The 14,217-nt window shown below is 42.7% G+C and overlaps 1 protein-coding gene across 10 annotated transcripts in view; it reads right to left on the reverse strand.

The window, feature by feature from the left end:
• Positions 1-14,217, reverse strand: part of LOC311244635 (suppressor of tumorigenicity 7 protein homolog) — a 127,179-nt gene that overhangs the window by 45,845 nt on the left and 67,117 nt on the right. For all 10 annotated transcript variants that reach the window (XM_084334248.1, XM_084334256.1, XM_084334255.1 and 7 more), the window contains one exon: positions 8,055-8,214. In XM_084334248.1, coding sequence (XP_084190374.1) covers positions 8,055-8,214 — 160 coding nt within the window. The remainder of the gene's footprint in view (positions 1-8,054; positions 8,215-14,217) is intronic.

A 14,217-nucleotide genomic window follows, 5' to 3' on the forward strand; every position in this document is an offset into this window, starting at 1 on the left:
CTACACAGGTGCCACACATCATTCATTAACAACCTACACAGGTGCCACACATCATTCATTAACAACCTACACAGGTGCCACACATCATTCATTAACAACCTACACAGGTGCCACACATCATTCATTAACAACCTACACAGGTGCCACACATCATTCATTAACAACCTACACAGGTGCCACACATCATTCATTAACAACCTACACAGGTGCTACACATCAATTAATTAACCTAGCCAGCAAATAGAAACACCAATAAAAACCACAACCATGATAATCTAAATAAATATATAAATGTATGTATGAATGTATGCATGATAATAAGATGAATGAACCTAGCACTCCCAGGTGTGCAGCACCCTTGGTTGTGCTACTGATGGTAAAGGAAATTAATGATGGGGGGGTTTGACGTTCTCAGTACAATAACAGAAGGGAATGGTGAATGTTTGGTGTGTGTGTGTGTGTGTGCGTGCGTGTGTGTGCACGCTGCTCACAGTCCGTGACAGAGCCGCTCCGTCACAGTACAGTACGTTCAATGATTTTAAGTGGCCAAACATTACACAATAAAAACTCACTGGATAGTTACTTGTCGATAATACATATTTCACTTCATTAGCTGAAATATTATAAAATCACTAAGTCTGCTATAAGTCTCTCTCTCTCTCTCTCTCTCGCTCTCTCTCTCTCTCTCTCTCTCTCTGGTATGTTCATCATAACAGTTTATATGGAATACGATCAAAAATAACGCTGAATCTTACCGTATCCTCCTCGTGCCGTTGGGCGATGAGCGTGGAACAGTCATTTACCTATTATGGTATGTAGAAATATCGGGTCCATTTCCAGCTTGTATAATAGTATATATGTCCAAATCATGTTGTTTATCGAGTTATTGGCAATCGATCGCTATGTATTGTGTCGAGATCGAGTCCCGGTAGCCAAACAGAGTGCCCGGAAGTAATACGGCCGACCAGCACAACCTCCATAGCACTTCCTGTTTGGCTATTGCGCCGATCGGCCACCAGATGGCGCTCCTGAACCGCCAGAGAGCTCAGTGGGTCCTCCTGGTGGATCTCAGGCCAGCGGAGGGGAAATATGAATCCGATCGCAGATTTTTGAAATATTGATATAAGGACGCTGTAAAGCGTCCTCCGGCAACTTGAGCATGGCCGGGAATGACGCTTTTAAGCGTTTTCCGGCAGTCAAAGTGTTAAAAACAATAAAAAATATACCAAAAATATAATAAAAGAAAAAGAAAGTCTGCTATAAGCCATTCTCCCTCTCTCTTGTGTGTGTGCGTGTGCGTGTGTGTGTGCGCACGCATGTGTGAGTGTTGTGTATTAGTGGTTCTGTCTAAAGCCAGGACTCCACATTGCGAGTCTACGACTAGAACAGATGTGATGCGTAAAGATTATATCCTTCAAGCTGCCAGTTCAATGACCTAAAATAACACTTACAGAATACTAATGGAGGAGCCCAGTATACCTCAGTTAACCCCCCGGGAATAAATTGTTACTATCCCAGAGTCGAATTTACCATGATATATACCGTTACCGTACACAATTTATATATACTGTGATATACATTTTAGGCCCTGCCGCCCACCCCTACTACACAGTATGATATTGTGCATCCCTGTAGTACTTTTAGTGCACACTAGAGTATAATATTGAGCATCCCTGTAGTACTTTTAGTGCACACTAGAGTATAATATTGTGCATCCCTGTAGTACTTTTAGTGCACACTAGAGTATAATATTGAGCATCCCTGTAGTACTTTTAGTGCACACTACTGAGTATAATATTGTGCATCCCTGTAGTACTTTTAGTGCACACTAGAGTATAATATTGTGCATCCCTGTAGTACTTTTAGTGCACACTAGAGTATAATATTGTGCATCCCTGTAGTACTTTTAGTGCACACTACAGAGTATAATATTGTGCATCCCTGTAGTACTTTTAGTGCACACTACAGAGTATAATATTGTGCATCCCTGTAGTACTTTTAGTGCACACTAGAGTATAATATTGTGCATCCCTGTAGTACTTTTAGTGCACACTACAGAGTATAATATTGTGCATCCCTGTAGTACTTTTAGTGCACACTAGAGTATAATATTGTGCATCCCTGTAGTACTTTTAGTGCACACTAGAGTATAATATTGCGCATCCCTGTAGTACTTTTAGTGCACACTACAGAGTATAATATTGTGCATCCCTGTAGTACTTTTAGTGCACACTACAGAGTATATTATTGAGCATCCCTGTAGTACTTTTAGTGCACACTACAGAGTATAATATTGTGCATCCCTGTAGTACTTTTAGTGCACACTAGAGTATAATATTGAGCATCCCTGTAGTACTTTTAGTGCACACTACAGAGTATAATATTGTGCATCCCTGTAGTACTTTTAGTGCACACTAGAGTATAATATTGAGCATCCCTGTAGTACTTTTAGTGCACACTAGAGTATAATATTGTGCATCCCTGTAGTACTTTTAGTGCACACTAGAGTATAATATTGTGCATCCCTGTAGTACTTTTAGTGCACACTAGAGTATAATATTGTGCATCCCTGTAGTACTTTTAGTGCACACTACAGAGTATAATATTGTGCATCCCTGTAGTACTTTTAGTGCACACTAGAGTATAATATTGTGCATCCCTGTAGTACTTTTAGTGCACACTACAGAGTATAATATTGTGCATCCCTGTAGTACTTTTAGTGCACACTACAGAGTATAATATTGTGCATCCCTGTAGTACTTTTAGTGCACACTAGAGTATAATATTGTACTCCACTGAGTATTGTGGACTTCAGGAGGTCGGGGGTCAAGGACTACAGCCCCCTCAGCATCGACGGGGCACCGGTTGAGAGAGTCAACAGCTTCAAGTACCTCGGAGCCTACATATCCGAGGACTTGACATGGACCACACACATTAACAGTGTGGTGAAGAAGGCACGACAACGCCTCTACTTCCTCAGGCGCCTAAGGAAGTTCCAAGTCAGCCAGAAGATCCTTAAGAACTTCTACTCATGTACAATAGAGAGCATCTTGACCGGCAACATCACCTCCTGGTTTGGGAATAGCACTGCAAAAGACCAAAGCAGACTACAAAGAGTGACACGTTCAGCCGAACGCACAATTGGAGGGGGGCTCCCCACCCTCCAGAACATTTACTACAAGCGTTGCAAGGGCAAGGCTAAGAGAATCATTAAAGACTCCAGTCACCCGAACAACTGCCTCTTCGAACTGCTGCGGTCAGGCAAGCGATACAGGAGTCTCAAGGCGAGCACAGAAAGACTCAGAAGTAGCTTCTATCCCCAGGCCATCAGGCTGCTAAACGAACAATGAATGAACACTACACAACAACAACCACCAAACGCACATAGCACACACATCCACACGCACACACTCACTTTAAACAAACACACTGTAGCACCCACTCCACACACTTTATAGCACACACCCACTTTAAACAAACACACTGTAGCACCCACTCCCCACACTTTATATTTATGGATGAAGGATTGCACTACAACTCGTACACCTTACTGTAAATTGTACCTAAAATTGTACCTCATCCCATTTCTGCTTTGCACTAGATAGTACTGTACATTAGTACACTGCATAGTATTGTGTATTGTATATTATATGGTAACTCAGAACATTGTACATATGTCTATACCGAACACTGTGACCTCATTTTCTTCTTCTAAATTCATGCTATATTATGTTATTATGTTATTTGATACTATCTTGTCTAGCACAGTCTCTGGAGCGTAACAGTAAGAAGCATTTTGTATGAAAGTATTCTGTACTTCTGTATGACAACTATTAAAGAACTTGAACTTGAACTTTTAGTGCACACTACAGAGTATAATATTGTGCATCCCTGTAGTACTTTTAGTGCACACTACAGAGTATAATATTGTGCATCCCTGTAGTACTTTTAGTGCACACTAGAGTATAATATTGTGCATCCCTGTAGTACTTTTACTGCACACTAGAGTATAATATTGTGCATCCCTGTAGTACTTTTAGTGCACACTACAGAGTATAATATTGTGCATCCCTGTAGTACTTTTAGTGCACACTACAGAGTATAATATTGTGCATCCCTGTAGTACTTTTAGTGCACACTAGAGTATAATATTGTGCATCCCTGTAGTACTTTTAGTGCACACTACACAGTACAATATTGTGCATCCCTGTAGTACTTTTAGTGTAGTACTTTTAGTGCATACTACAGAGTACAATATTGTGCATCCCTGTAGTACTTTTAGTGCACACTACAGTATAATATTGTGCATCCCTGTAGTACTTTTAGTGCACACTACAGAGTATAATATTGTGCATCCCTGTAGTACTTTTAGTGCACACTACAGAGTATAATATTGTGCATCCCTGTAGTCCTTTTAGTGCACACTAGAGTATAATATTGTGCGTCCCTGTAGTCCTTTTAGTGCACACTAGAGTATATTATTGTGCATCCCTGTAGTACTTTTAGTGCACACTAGAGTACAATATTGTGCGTCCCTGTAGTACTTTTAGTGCACACTACAGTATAATATTGTGCATCCCTGTAGTACTTTTAGTGCACACTACAGAGTATAATAGTGTGCATCCCTGTAGTACTTTTAGTGCACACTAGAGTATAATATTGAGCATCCCTGTAGTACTTTTAGTGCACACTAGAGTATAATATTGTGCGTCCCTGTAGTACTTTTAGTGCACACTACAGAATAATATAGATGGCTTTATGAACACATAATTATTCCACTGTAGTGCAACTGCAATGCTATTGACAATGACGTGCCGTGTGCAAAATAGCCTCTGAGCCAATGTTCCCAAACCTTTGCTGCAAGACCTGGGCCCATATTTATAACACTTCTGAGAATAGGAGAATTGATCTAGGATCAGTGCTCGGGTCACGTGATCCATCTGGTATCAGATCAGTATGCACCATTTTCCACTGATATTGGATGAAAACGGGTCATCGCTAAGAATCCCAATACCAAGAGCATCTTGTAACATCAAAGCATCCAGTTATGAATGAGTCAGATCTCTGCAACGGAGAGAGACGGAGGGTTTAAGTCCCAATCAGAGCTCTTCCTCTTCAGACCCCCCCCCCCCCACTGCCTCCTCTCTCTCCTGCATGTTCTATGTTTGGTAAAAATAGAAAAAAGAAATTAAAGAAAGTAGAAAGAAATGTACAGAAGTAAAAATGTTATTCTGGGGGCAAAGATGGCAATTTATGACACATGGTCAGGAAGAACGGTAGGGGAGAAGAGGGGGTGGCGGGTGAAGAAGGTCTTTAAGGGGTCGATGTGAGCAGGGCATGAACCGCACTATCTACTATGATACCATCTGCTAATAAAGGATTTAGAGGGGGTTGGACAGATTTGGGCTCATAGAGGTTCCCTCTGCAGAGCTGTGGAGGGGAGACTTCTCTTGGCAGACGTACTGGAGTAGAATTACCTAATTTATGACTTTTCTATCGATTTTAAGCTACTGTTTTCACGTGTATTAGTGTAGTTTCGTCGCAAGTGCGCGATAAAGGCTTGTTAAATCTCAACCTCCATCCGTCTCTCTCCATAGACGGTTTCAAATTTGACCACAATAACATTCTAAATTAATCCAAGTTCATTTCCTGTCGCAGTGTTTGCTGATATCAGTAGCCGAGCAGAAACAGAGCCCTGGGTGCGAGCTGTTCCCCTGCAACACGAGTCCAGTGAACGCATCGATAAACAAGGATTTCGCCCTCTTTTCTTGACCCTCTGTTGCTTTCGACAACAGTTGTGATTGGAGGATCAAGAAAAGAGGGCGTGGTTTGAGATCCTTCATCTAGGGCCGACCCCTCTGAAGTCGGTTAGTCGACTAATTAGATGAGATTAGATTCAAATGTATCATCATGATACAGCACAAGTACAGTAATCTCAGTCAATAAAGATTTTTTAAAGTCAATTAGTTGTGCTTCTATGCTTTTATCATGCTGAATGATTTGTTTTCAAGGACATTAATAAGCACATCTCAACATACGCAAGATTCAAAGAGGTCCATCTGTGCGATTCTAGATGGAGAAATTTTTTCCCAGATTTGTGCAACGTAATCTTGTGACTGCGAGGCGATAAAGAATTAGTTTTGTCCTGGACAGCTCTAGAATTACGACAGCCAAGTGTTACGTGGAGTTTACTTTCTTTTTGCCTTTAATTACCTAAAATAATTATATATTTAGAGACACCGGGCCTGCATCTCCACTTCCAACAGAAGGATTTACAACCAAATAGATTATTAGCCCAAATAAAAAAAACAAAAAGGGAGGGATTACAAATATAATTATAAAACCCTATTTTAGTTCCTTGATCACGCCTCGTCGATTCAACACACAGGCACATGTAATCCTGTTTAAAGTGTCGGGCTGAGCGTACACAACGCAGGGCACACACAGCTGCCTCGCCGGTGGGGGGGTGGGGGGTGGAGAGGGCAGGAAGCCATGGAGGATGACTGGTGAATAACCAGGTCTGGTTAACTAAAGGACAACGATCCTGATGATAAATGGTAAATGGACTGCATCTATATAGCGGTTTTATCCAAAGTGCTTTACAATTTGTATATACACTCAAAACTCGTCATACTTGTTCATACTTCAGTGTTCATACTTTTTTTTGCTTTATTACTGCTCAATTGCACAGCCCTGGTAAATATTCCATCCCACTGTATTGTTATTATTGTATTCTAATAAACCACATTGTGCACAATTGTACAGTCCTGGCCTATTTTATTTAATAATTATATTCTATTGTACTTCTATTTAAATGTATTTGTTTATATTCCATTTCATTTGATTCTACAACGCGGGACGGGAGAGAACTGCCACGCCCCGGACACTGGGGAGGTCGCTCGTCATGTCTCCAGCTGCAGATGTCATGTTGATCTTATGATTAATCATTGCATCAATATATTAACGAGGGAGAGAAATCTAAAACTTTGAAGTGAAAGAATTCTATGGTAGATTTTAATAGCTGAATAAACAAACCATACTCGGAGAGGAAAACTGGGTCACCGTTTGAAGCTAGAAAGCTAGCTGAAGAGTTACTCTTTCACTGCTATTCACAATGGCAGGACCCGTTTGTAAACATTCAACTAAGTATCTTCTAGAAGTATTTGGTAAATAATTGGGATATGTACTTGAATTATTTGTATTTTCCTTAAATCAAAATCAAATCAAATGTATTTGTAAAGCCGGAAATCCCAAGGTAATAATGTCCGGACAAGGGCCGGACAAGTCTTCTTTAAACAAGTCAAGAAGAAACATCACAATAAATCAAGAACAAAATCCACCATAAAATGCAACACTCCCAGACATTCCCCAGCGAAGGTAAGGAAAAACTCACTAAAAACCTAGCAATAGGAAAAAAGCACCACAGGCGATGTGGAGGAGAGAAACCTTAGAAGGGCCATTGAAAGGGGGATCCCCCTTCTTGGATGCGTTATTTCTAAACCTAGCCGCATTTCTGGCAGACGCTCTCTGATCGTCACTGACTGACGCTCTCTGATTGGCCACTGACGCGTTTGCCCAATCGCGTGACGAGCTGTGTCTTTGCCCATTTCCACGTCAAACAGCCTGCAAACTACCTGGCGTTCTATCGCCATGCTCTAACCGTAACCAACTTCGAAAGAGTGCCTAAGCTTAACCAGTGTAGAAACAGGCGTCGGCCAATCAGAGAGAGTCTTGCCAGAAATGCGGCTAGGTTTAGAAATAACGCTTCTTGGATGTCAGTGATAATATAGTGTTGCTATGGATGATCGATGGGTGGAGAATAAGACAGGCAAATAGTTAGTATGTACTGTATGTACGTGTAATAAAACACATAGTACATGCAATAGCAACTGGGGTACATAAGAACATTTTGAAAGATTTATTCTCAGTTATTCTCCATCTTGCCAGTGAGCAGGACCTCTTGGAACCAGCCCGGTCCAGCTACGGTCCAGTTCACCCTGTTCTGTGTGCAGAAGCTGTTGTTACGGTTAGTTGGCTGAAGGAGGCGCTCTTACCAGAGACACTCTGTCTGTTGGAGTCCGCCTCCCCGTTACTGGTGTTGGAGTTGGTGGGGGAGCTGTTGTCCACTCCGCCCAGCAGGGGGCGCAGGTGGCTCACTGACACCTGCTCAATGAACGAAGTGCCGTACTTCCTAAAGTACCACCACTCAAAGATCTGACACCGGGAGAGAGAGAGAGAGAGAGAGGGAGAGGGAGAGAGAGACAGAGAGGGAGGGAGAGAGACAGAGAGGGAGGGAGAGAGAGACAGAGAGGGAGGGAGAGAGAGACAGAGAGGGAGGGAGAGAGAGACAGAGAGAGAGAGGGAGGGAGGGCGAGAGAGAGAAAGAGAGAGAAAGAGAGAGAAAGAGCGAGAGAGAGAGAGAGAGAGAGAGAGAGAGAGAGAGAGAGAGAGAGAGAGAGAGAGAGAGAGAGAGAGAGAGAGAGAGAGAGAGAGAGAGTTTAGTGAAATGCTGTTTGGTCTGTACATCACAGTGAGTAATTTGGCTTTCATAAACAGAAGTGTTGGAATGGTTCATACATACTTCATTGTTATCTACTGTTATCAGTTAGTATTTATCATTCAAAATGAGGGTTAAGATTAGGATTATGTTTAGGATTAGAGTTAGGGTTATGTTTAGGATTAGGATTAGAGTTAGGATTAGCCAAATCTAGGCCGGGCTCTCACTTGTTCTGCACATAGCTGCGGTCTGCTTGCTGCACTGGCTCGCGTGGCACTGAGGCCAGTGTGCGTGAATCAAATCAATTCTCAATCATATCAATTCTCACACAGCAGTTATGGCGTCTCTCTCACTGACGGTTACATTTATTTCCCATAACCCATTAGGCCAGAGGTATTCAAGCCTTTTCACTGCAAAAGTGCAGGCTAGCATTTGACAGCGACCGCTATCCCCCCCCCCCCCCCCCGAGGGAGGTAGTATCTGATTTTTGATGGGGCTTATCTGAACCTCTTCAGTAGAAGAGAAAACCAAAGAAAAGAAAATCACAAAGCATCTCCGGTAGAGCTCCCGTGAGCATATCCAGGATATCCGAGGGTTCAACAAGTTCAATTGAAGACTTTTTTTTTAATACCAATTAGAGCTAAATGTAATACCAATTTCATGAGCATACTAGCAAAAAAAACGAACAGGCGGCTGCAATTGTGCGGCAATAAAAATTCTTGCACATTCCATACAAACTCTCGCCAGACGCACCAAGCTGCCGGTAGCCCCACGAAAAACAGCAACTTGAATACAAAAACATTTAATATATTTCCTATTATTTAATCTCCCGACAGCGTGATACCTGTTGCAATGAAATGTAAGACTTTTTGGGCGGCAGTGGGCAAGGCGCTCGCCACTAATGCAGGAGATGCTGGGTTCGAGCCCAGCTCTCGGCATTGCTACCAGCTTGGCAGGTCGTTCATACTAACGCAATTGGCAGTGTTAGGGGTGGGAAGCTGGTGGCTGGGGATCGGACGTTGTGGAAAGCGACTCCTATAGGTTGGTTGGTGCGCCTGCACAACAGAATCAGGAAGCAACGAGGGCGGCGTGTCCCTCCCACGCAGACCCTCGCCGCTGAGAGATCGCGCTGTGCAGGTGAAAAGATGCAACGGCTGCCTCCTCGTGTACCGGAGGGGACACGTGATGCAAGGCTTCGTCCACATTGCAGCCGGCTTGTGGGAGGCATGGCCTAACAGCGTTCGAGACAGGGGAGGGTAGAATTGGACAATACGAAATTGGGATGGGAGAAAAATAGAAAAATGGGAGAAAAAGTAGATAAAAATAAAAATTAAGACTTTTTAATACCTTTTAATGCCTTAAAGTACTACTACTAGTAATACTTTTTAATACCCTGCAGATACCGTGATATCTACAGAACCAATCGATTCCAAAAACCGACGGTATGTAGGGGCGACAGTGGCTCGGGAGGTGGTAGAGCAGTCGTCTGGCAATCCGGAGGTTCCCGGTTCGATTCCCACTCCTCCCGGGCAGCGTGTCAATGTGTCCTTGAGCAAGACACTTAACCCCTAATTGCTCCCGATGAGCAGGTTGGCACCTTGCATGGTTGCCTCCGCCGTCGGTGTGTGAATGTGTGAGTGAATGTGTTGAGTGAATGGGTGAGTGAATGTGTGAGTGAATGTGTTGAGTGAATGTGTTGAGTGAATGTGTTGAGTGAATGTGTTGAGTGAATGTGTGAGTGAATGTGTGAGTGAATGTGTGAGTGAATGTGTGAGTGAATGTGTTGAGTGAATGTGTGAGTGAATGTGTGAGTGAATGTGTGAGTGAATGTGTGAGTGAATGTGTTGAGTGAATGTGTGAGTGAATGTGTGAGTGAATGTGTGAGTGAATGTGTTGAGTGAATGTGTGAGTGAATGTGTTGAGTGAATGTGTTGAGTGAATGTGTGAGTGAATGTGTTGAGTGAATGTGTGAGTGAATGTGTGAGTGAATGTGAGTGAATGTGTGAGTGAATGTGTGAGTGAATGTGTGAGTGAATGTGTTGAGTGAATGGGTGAATGAATGTGTGAGTGAATGTGTGAGTGAACGTGTGAGTGAATGTGTGAGTGAATGTGTGAGTGAATGGGTAAAATTTGAGTAACAAATTGTAAAGCGCTTTGGATAAAAGCGCTATATAAAAAAGCAGCCATTTACGATATACTCATAGAAAAACAATGTCATAGTGAGCATGTGTGAAAGTGATCACGGCCTCTAAACACAAACCGGCCGACAGGCCGAGGGGAGGAGGGACAGAGTTAAGTAAGAAAGGAGCTATTTTTAAAGAAAGACCAACAGACTGTAAACAACTAGAACCAGAACGTAGGAATAAGACCAAGTGACTGTTCTGCAGTCTGCCTGTAAACAACTAGAACCAGAACGTAGGAATAAGACCAAGTGATTGTGGACTTTAGGAGGTCGGGGGTCAGGGACTACAGCCCCCTCAGCATCGACGGGGCACCGGTTGAGAGAGTGAACAGGTTTAAGTACCTCGCTCGGAGCCTACATATCCGAGGACTTGACATGGACCACACACATTGACAGTGTTGTGAAGAAGGCACGGCAACGCCTCTACTTCCTTAGGAAGTTCCAAGTGAGTTCCAAGTGAGTCAGAAGATCCTCAAGAACTTCTACTCATGCACAATACAGAGCATACTGACTGGTAACATCACCTCCTGGTTTGGGAATAGCACCGCACAAGACCGTAGCAGACTACAGAGAGTGGCTTGTTCAGCCGAACGCACAATTGGAGGGGGGCTTCCCACTCTCCAGGACATTTACAATGGTGCAGGGGTAAGGCTAAGAGAATAATCAAAGACTCCAGCCACCCAAACAACTGCCTCTTTGAACTGCTGCGGTCAGGCAAGCGATGCCGGAGTCTCATGGCAAGCACAGAGAGACTCAGAAGAAGCTTCTATCCCCAGGCCATCAGGATGCTAAATGACAATAACACTATGTAACAAACCATCAAATACACTCACAGCACACACATCCACACGCACACACTCACTTTAAACAAACAACTCACTGCAGCACCCACTTTACCCACTTTAGACACTTTATATTTATTGGTAAAGAATTTGCACTACAACTCATACCTCATCACACCTTACTGTAAATTGTACCTCATCCCATTTCTGCATTGTACTGTATATTGTATTGTAACTCAGTTACTTTTCTACTCTGCATTGTGTATATTGTATATATGTATATTGAACACTTTTGTCTATGTACTTGACTTCTATTTTATACTCATTATACTTATTTTATACTTATCTATTTTTATCTAGCACAATCTCTGGAGCAAAACAGAAAGAAGCATTTTATATAAAAGTATTCTGTATTTTTGTATGACAACTAATAAAGAAACTTGAACTTGAAACTTGACGTGACTGTTCTGCAGCCGCTGTGAACAACTAGAACCAGACTAACGTAGGAAAAACATCAACTGTAACTTCATGGCGTCGTGATTTCTCCCTCAAGATGATGTTCGTCTCATATGCTAGAGATGAATGAATCGACTAAATTTACATTTAGTCATTTATAGCTGATGCTTTTATCCGAAGCAATGAGTCAGCAGCAGGAAGGGTACAACTCTTTCAGCCGAGTAACAATTTTCATCAAAAGTGTTGAAACTTGGGTGCTGCAGTGTTGAGTGCATAGTAGCAGGGCTGGGGATGAGGTGGGGATTGATGTGTGGGGGGGGGGGGGGTGGGGGGGGGGGTGTCCACATGCTTTCGAGCAACACTGTACTTATTGTACTTATTTTATGCCTAATCTTATGTCTGCACTTTATGCATTGCTTTTATTCTGTCAACTGGATGTACATTTTATGCTATTTGCTGTGTGAAGCAATGTGAGCTGCAATCCATGTATGAAAGGTGCTATATAAATAAAGTTATTATTATTATTATTAAAAGTTGTTGTATTAGTATAGTAGGAAGAGTGCATGATAGTAGAAGACAGTAAGACAGTTAGTTATTTTTTTTTACGATTTACGATTGATTGAAGAAGTGTGTTTTTAGTCGACGGCGAGAGATCGGTTGGGTGTCGGCTGTCCTAACTGTGGTGGGAAGTTCGTTCCACCATTGTGGAGCGAGGACTAGGGCTGCACGATTTTGGGAAATAATCTAATTGCGATTTTTCTGACAGATATTGCAATTGCGATAAAATTTGCGATTATAATTTAAAAAAATTAAGCAGCCCCACAGAGGTTTATTGTAAAATGCGGCTTGCATCTGGCCTACGCGGTGGGTCTGTTCGGGACACCGAGCCTGAAAATGTTTCTTTTTACCTGGGAATCGATACCGGTACCCAACAGTACATTACTTATCCGTTTGTTCACTTTTTTAATTAGAACCTAACGTCAACTCTGTCTGTCCAACAAATGGATATTTTATATTAATAATTGAAAATGTATTAAAAAAACAGACAGTGGATCAATGTAGCCGCATAGCTTTAAAGATCAAAGTAAGCACTCTACAGATATTGAGCGTCGTTTTGCAAAATGTCTGGTATCACCGGTTGTTTATTCATGGGAAATTCCACATCACCGTGGCAACCCTAAATTACACCATTTGTTTTGAGTCACTGGGGTCAAATTAAATGATATACAGTGTAATACATTGTTCACTATTCTTCTGTGTTGCTGGAATGCAGCAAATCAAGTCACTTTGCTTTGATCTCCAACATGATGGTGACACACGGTACCTTAGACTTTAGGGGGAAATCCTCCGATACGGATACCCTGTTTAGGCCTGGTTTCAGATCGATATCCGATACTCCTATATCAGTATCAGTGCATCCCCAGAATCTACACACAAATAATAGCTCAATGGATCATGTGCACCAAGATGACAGCTTCCTGGTTCAATATCATTACCTCTTCCACCGTGCAACGGTGCAAGGTATCTAAACATCCACTCCTCGCAGGTATACACTGTGTGTGTGTGTGTGTGTGTGTGTGTGTGTGTGTGTGTGTGTGTGTGTGTGTGTGTGTGTGTGTGTGTGTGTGTTCAATCCTGATCATCAATCAATCAACCTCTATGCACCTGGTTCATACGAAGGAGCTGATATGGTCAGATGTCATTTCTTTCCAGAATTATATCGCTATCGAAAAGCGTAACAGTTCAGACATTTGCGAAGAGGTGCAAGTTCTCAAAATCGGTTTTCTCTTCCTGAACCGAGGATAGAAAAAGAGGACCGGTCGATTGTTCTCAGATCAGAATGGACATTGTGAAGAACGCCTATATAACTACAGACCGAAGATGGTAGTGGTGATGGCTTACCGTCATTAACCCTTTCACTACCACACTACAGAAGGTTAACCCTTTACTATCACACTACAGACGGTTAACCGTCTGTAATGTGATAGTAAAGGTTTTTTAAATCTTTTTTTTTATTATTATCTTTTTCCCCCCTCCTTTTTCCGATTTTCTCCCATCCCACTGTTAGTCGTTATGCCAATTCCCAACCCCCTTCCTGGTTGTTGCGCACTCGCCCCTACTGTTGGTCCGGGAGGCCGGCGACTGTCACATGCTTTCCTCCGACGCATGTGCAGCCAGCCGGCAGCCAGCCTGGCAGCGCAGACTCTCACTGGGAGAGTGTAACGTGTGGAAGGTCACACTACCTCCCTCCAGATCCTACCCTCGCTGTGCAGGCGCCCCGACCGAACTGTAGGGGTCGC

The sequence above is a fragment of the Notolepis coatsorum genome (assembly GCF_963971535.1).
Source record: "Notolepis coatsorum genome assembly, chromosome: 18".
Taxonomy (NCBI): Eukaryota; Metazoa; Chordata; class Actinopteri; order Aulopiformes; family Paralepididae; genus Notolepis; species Notolepis coatsorum.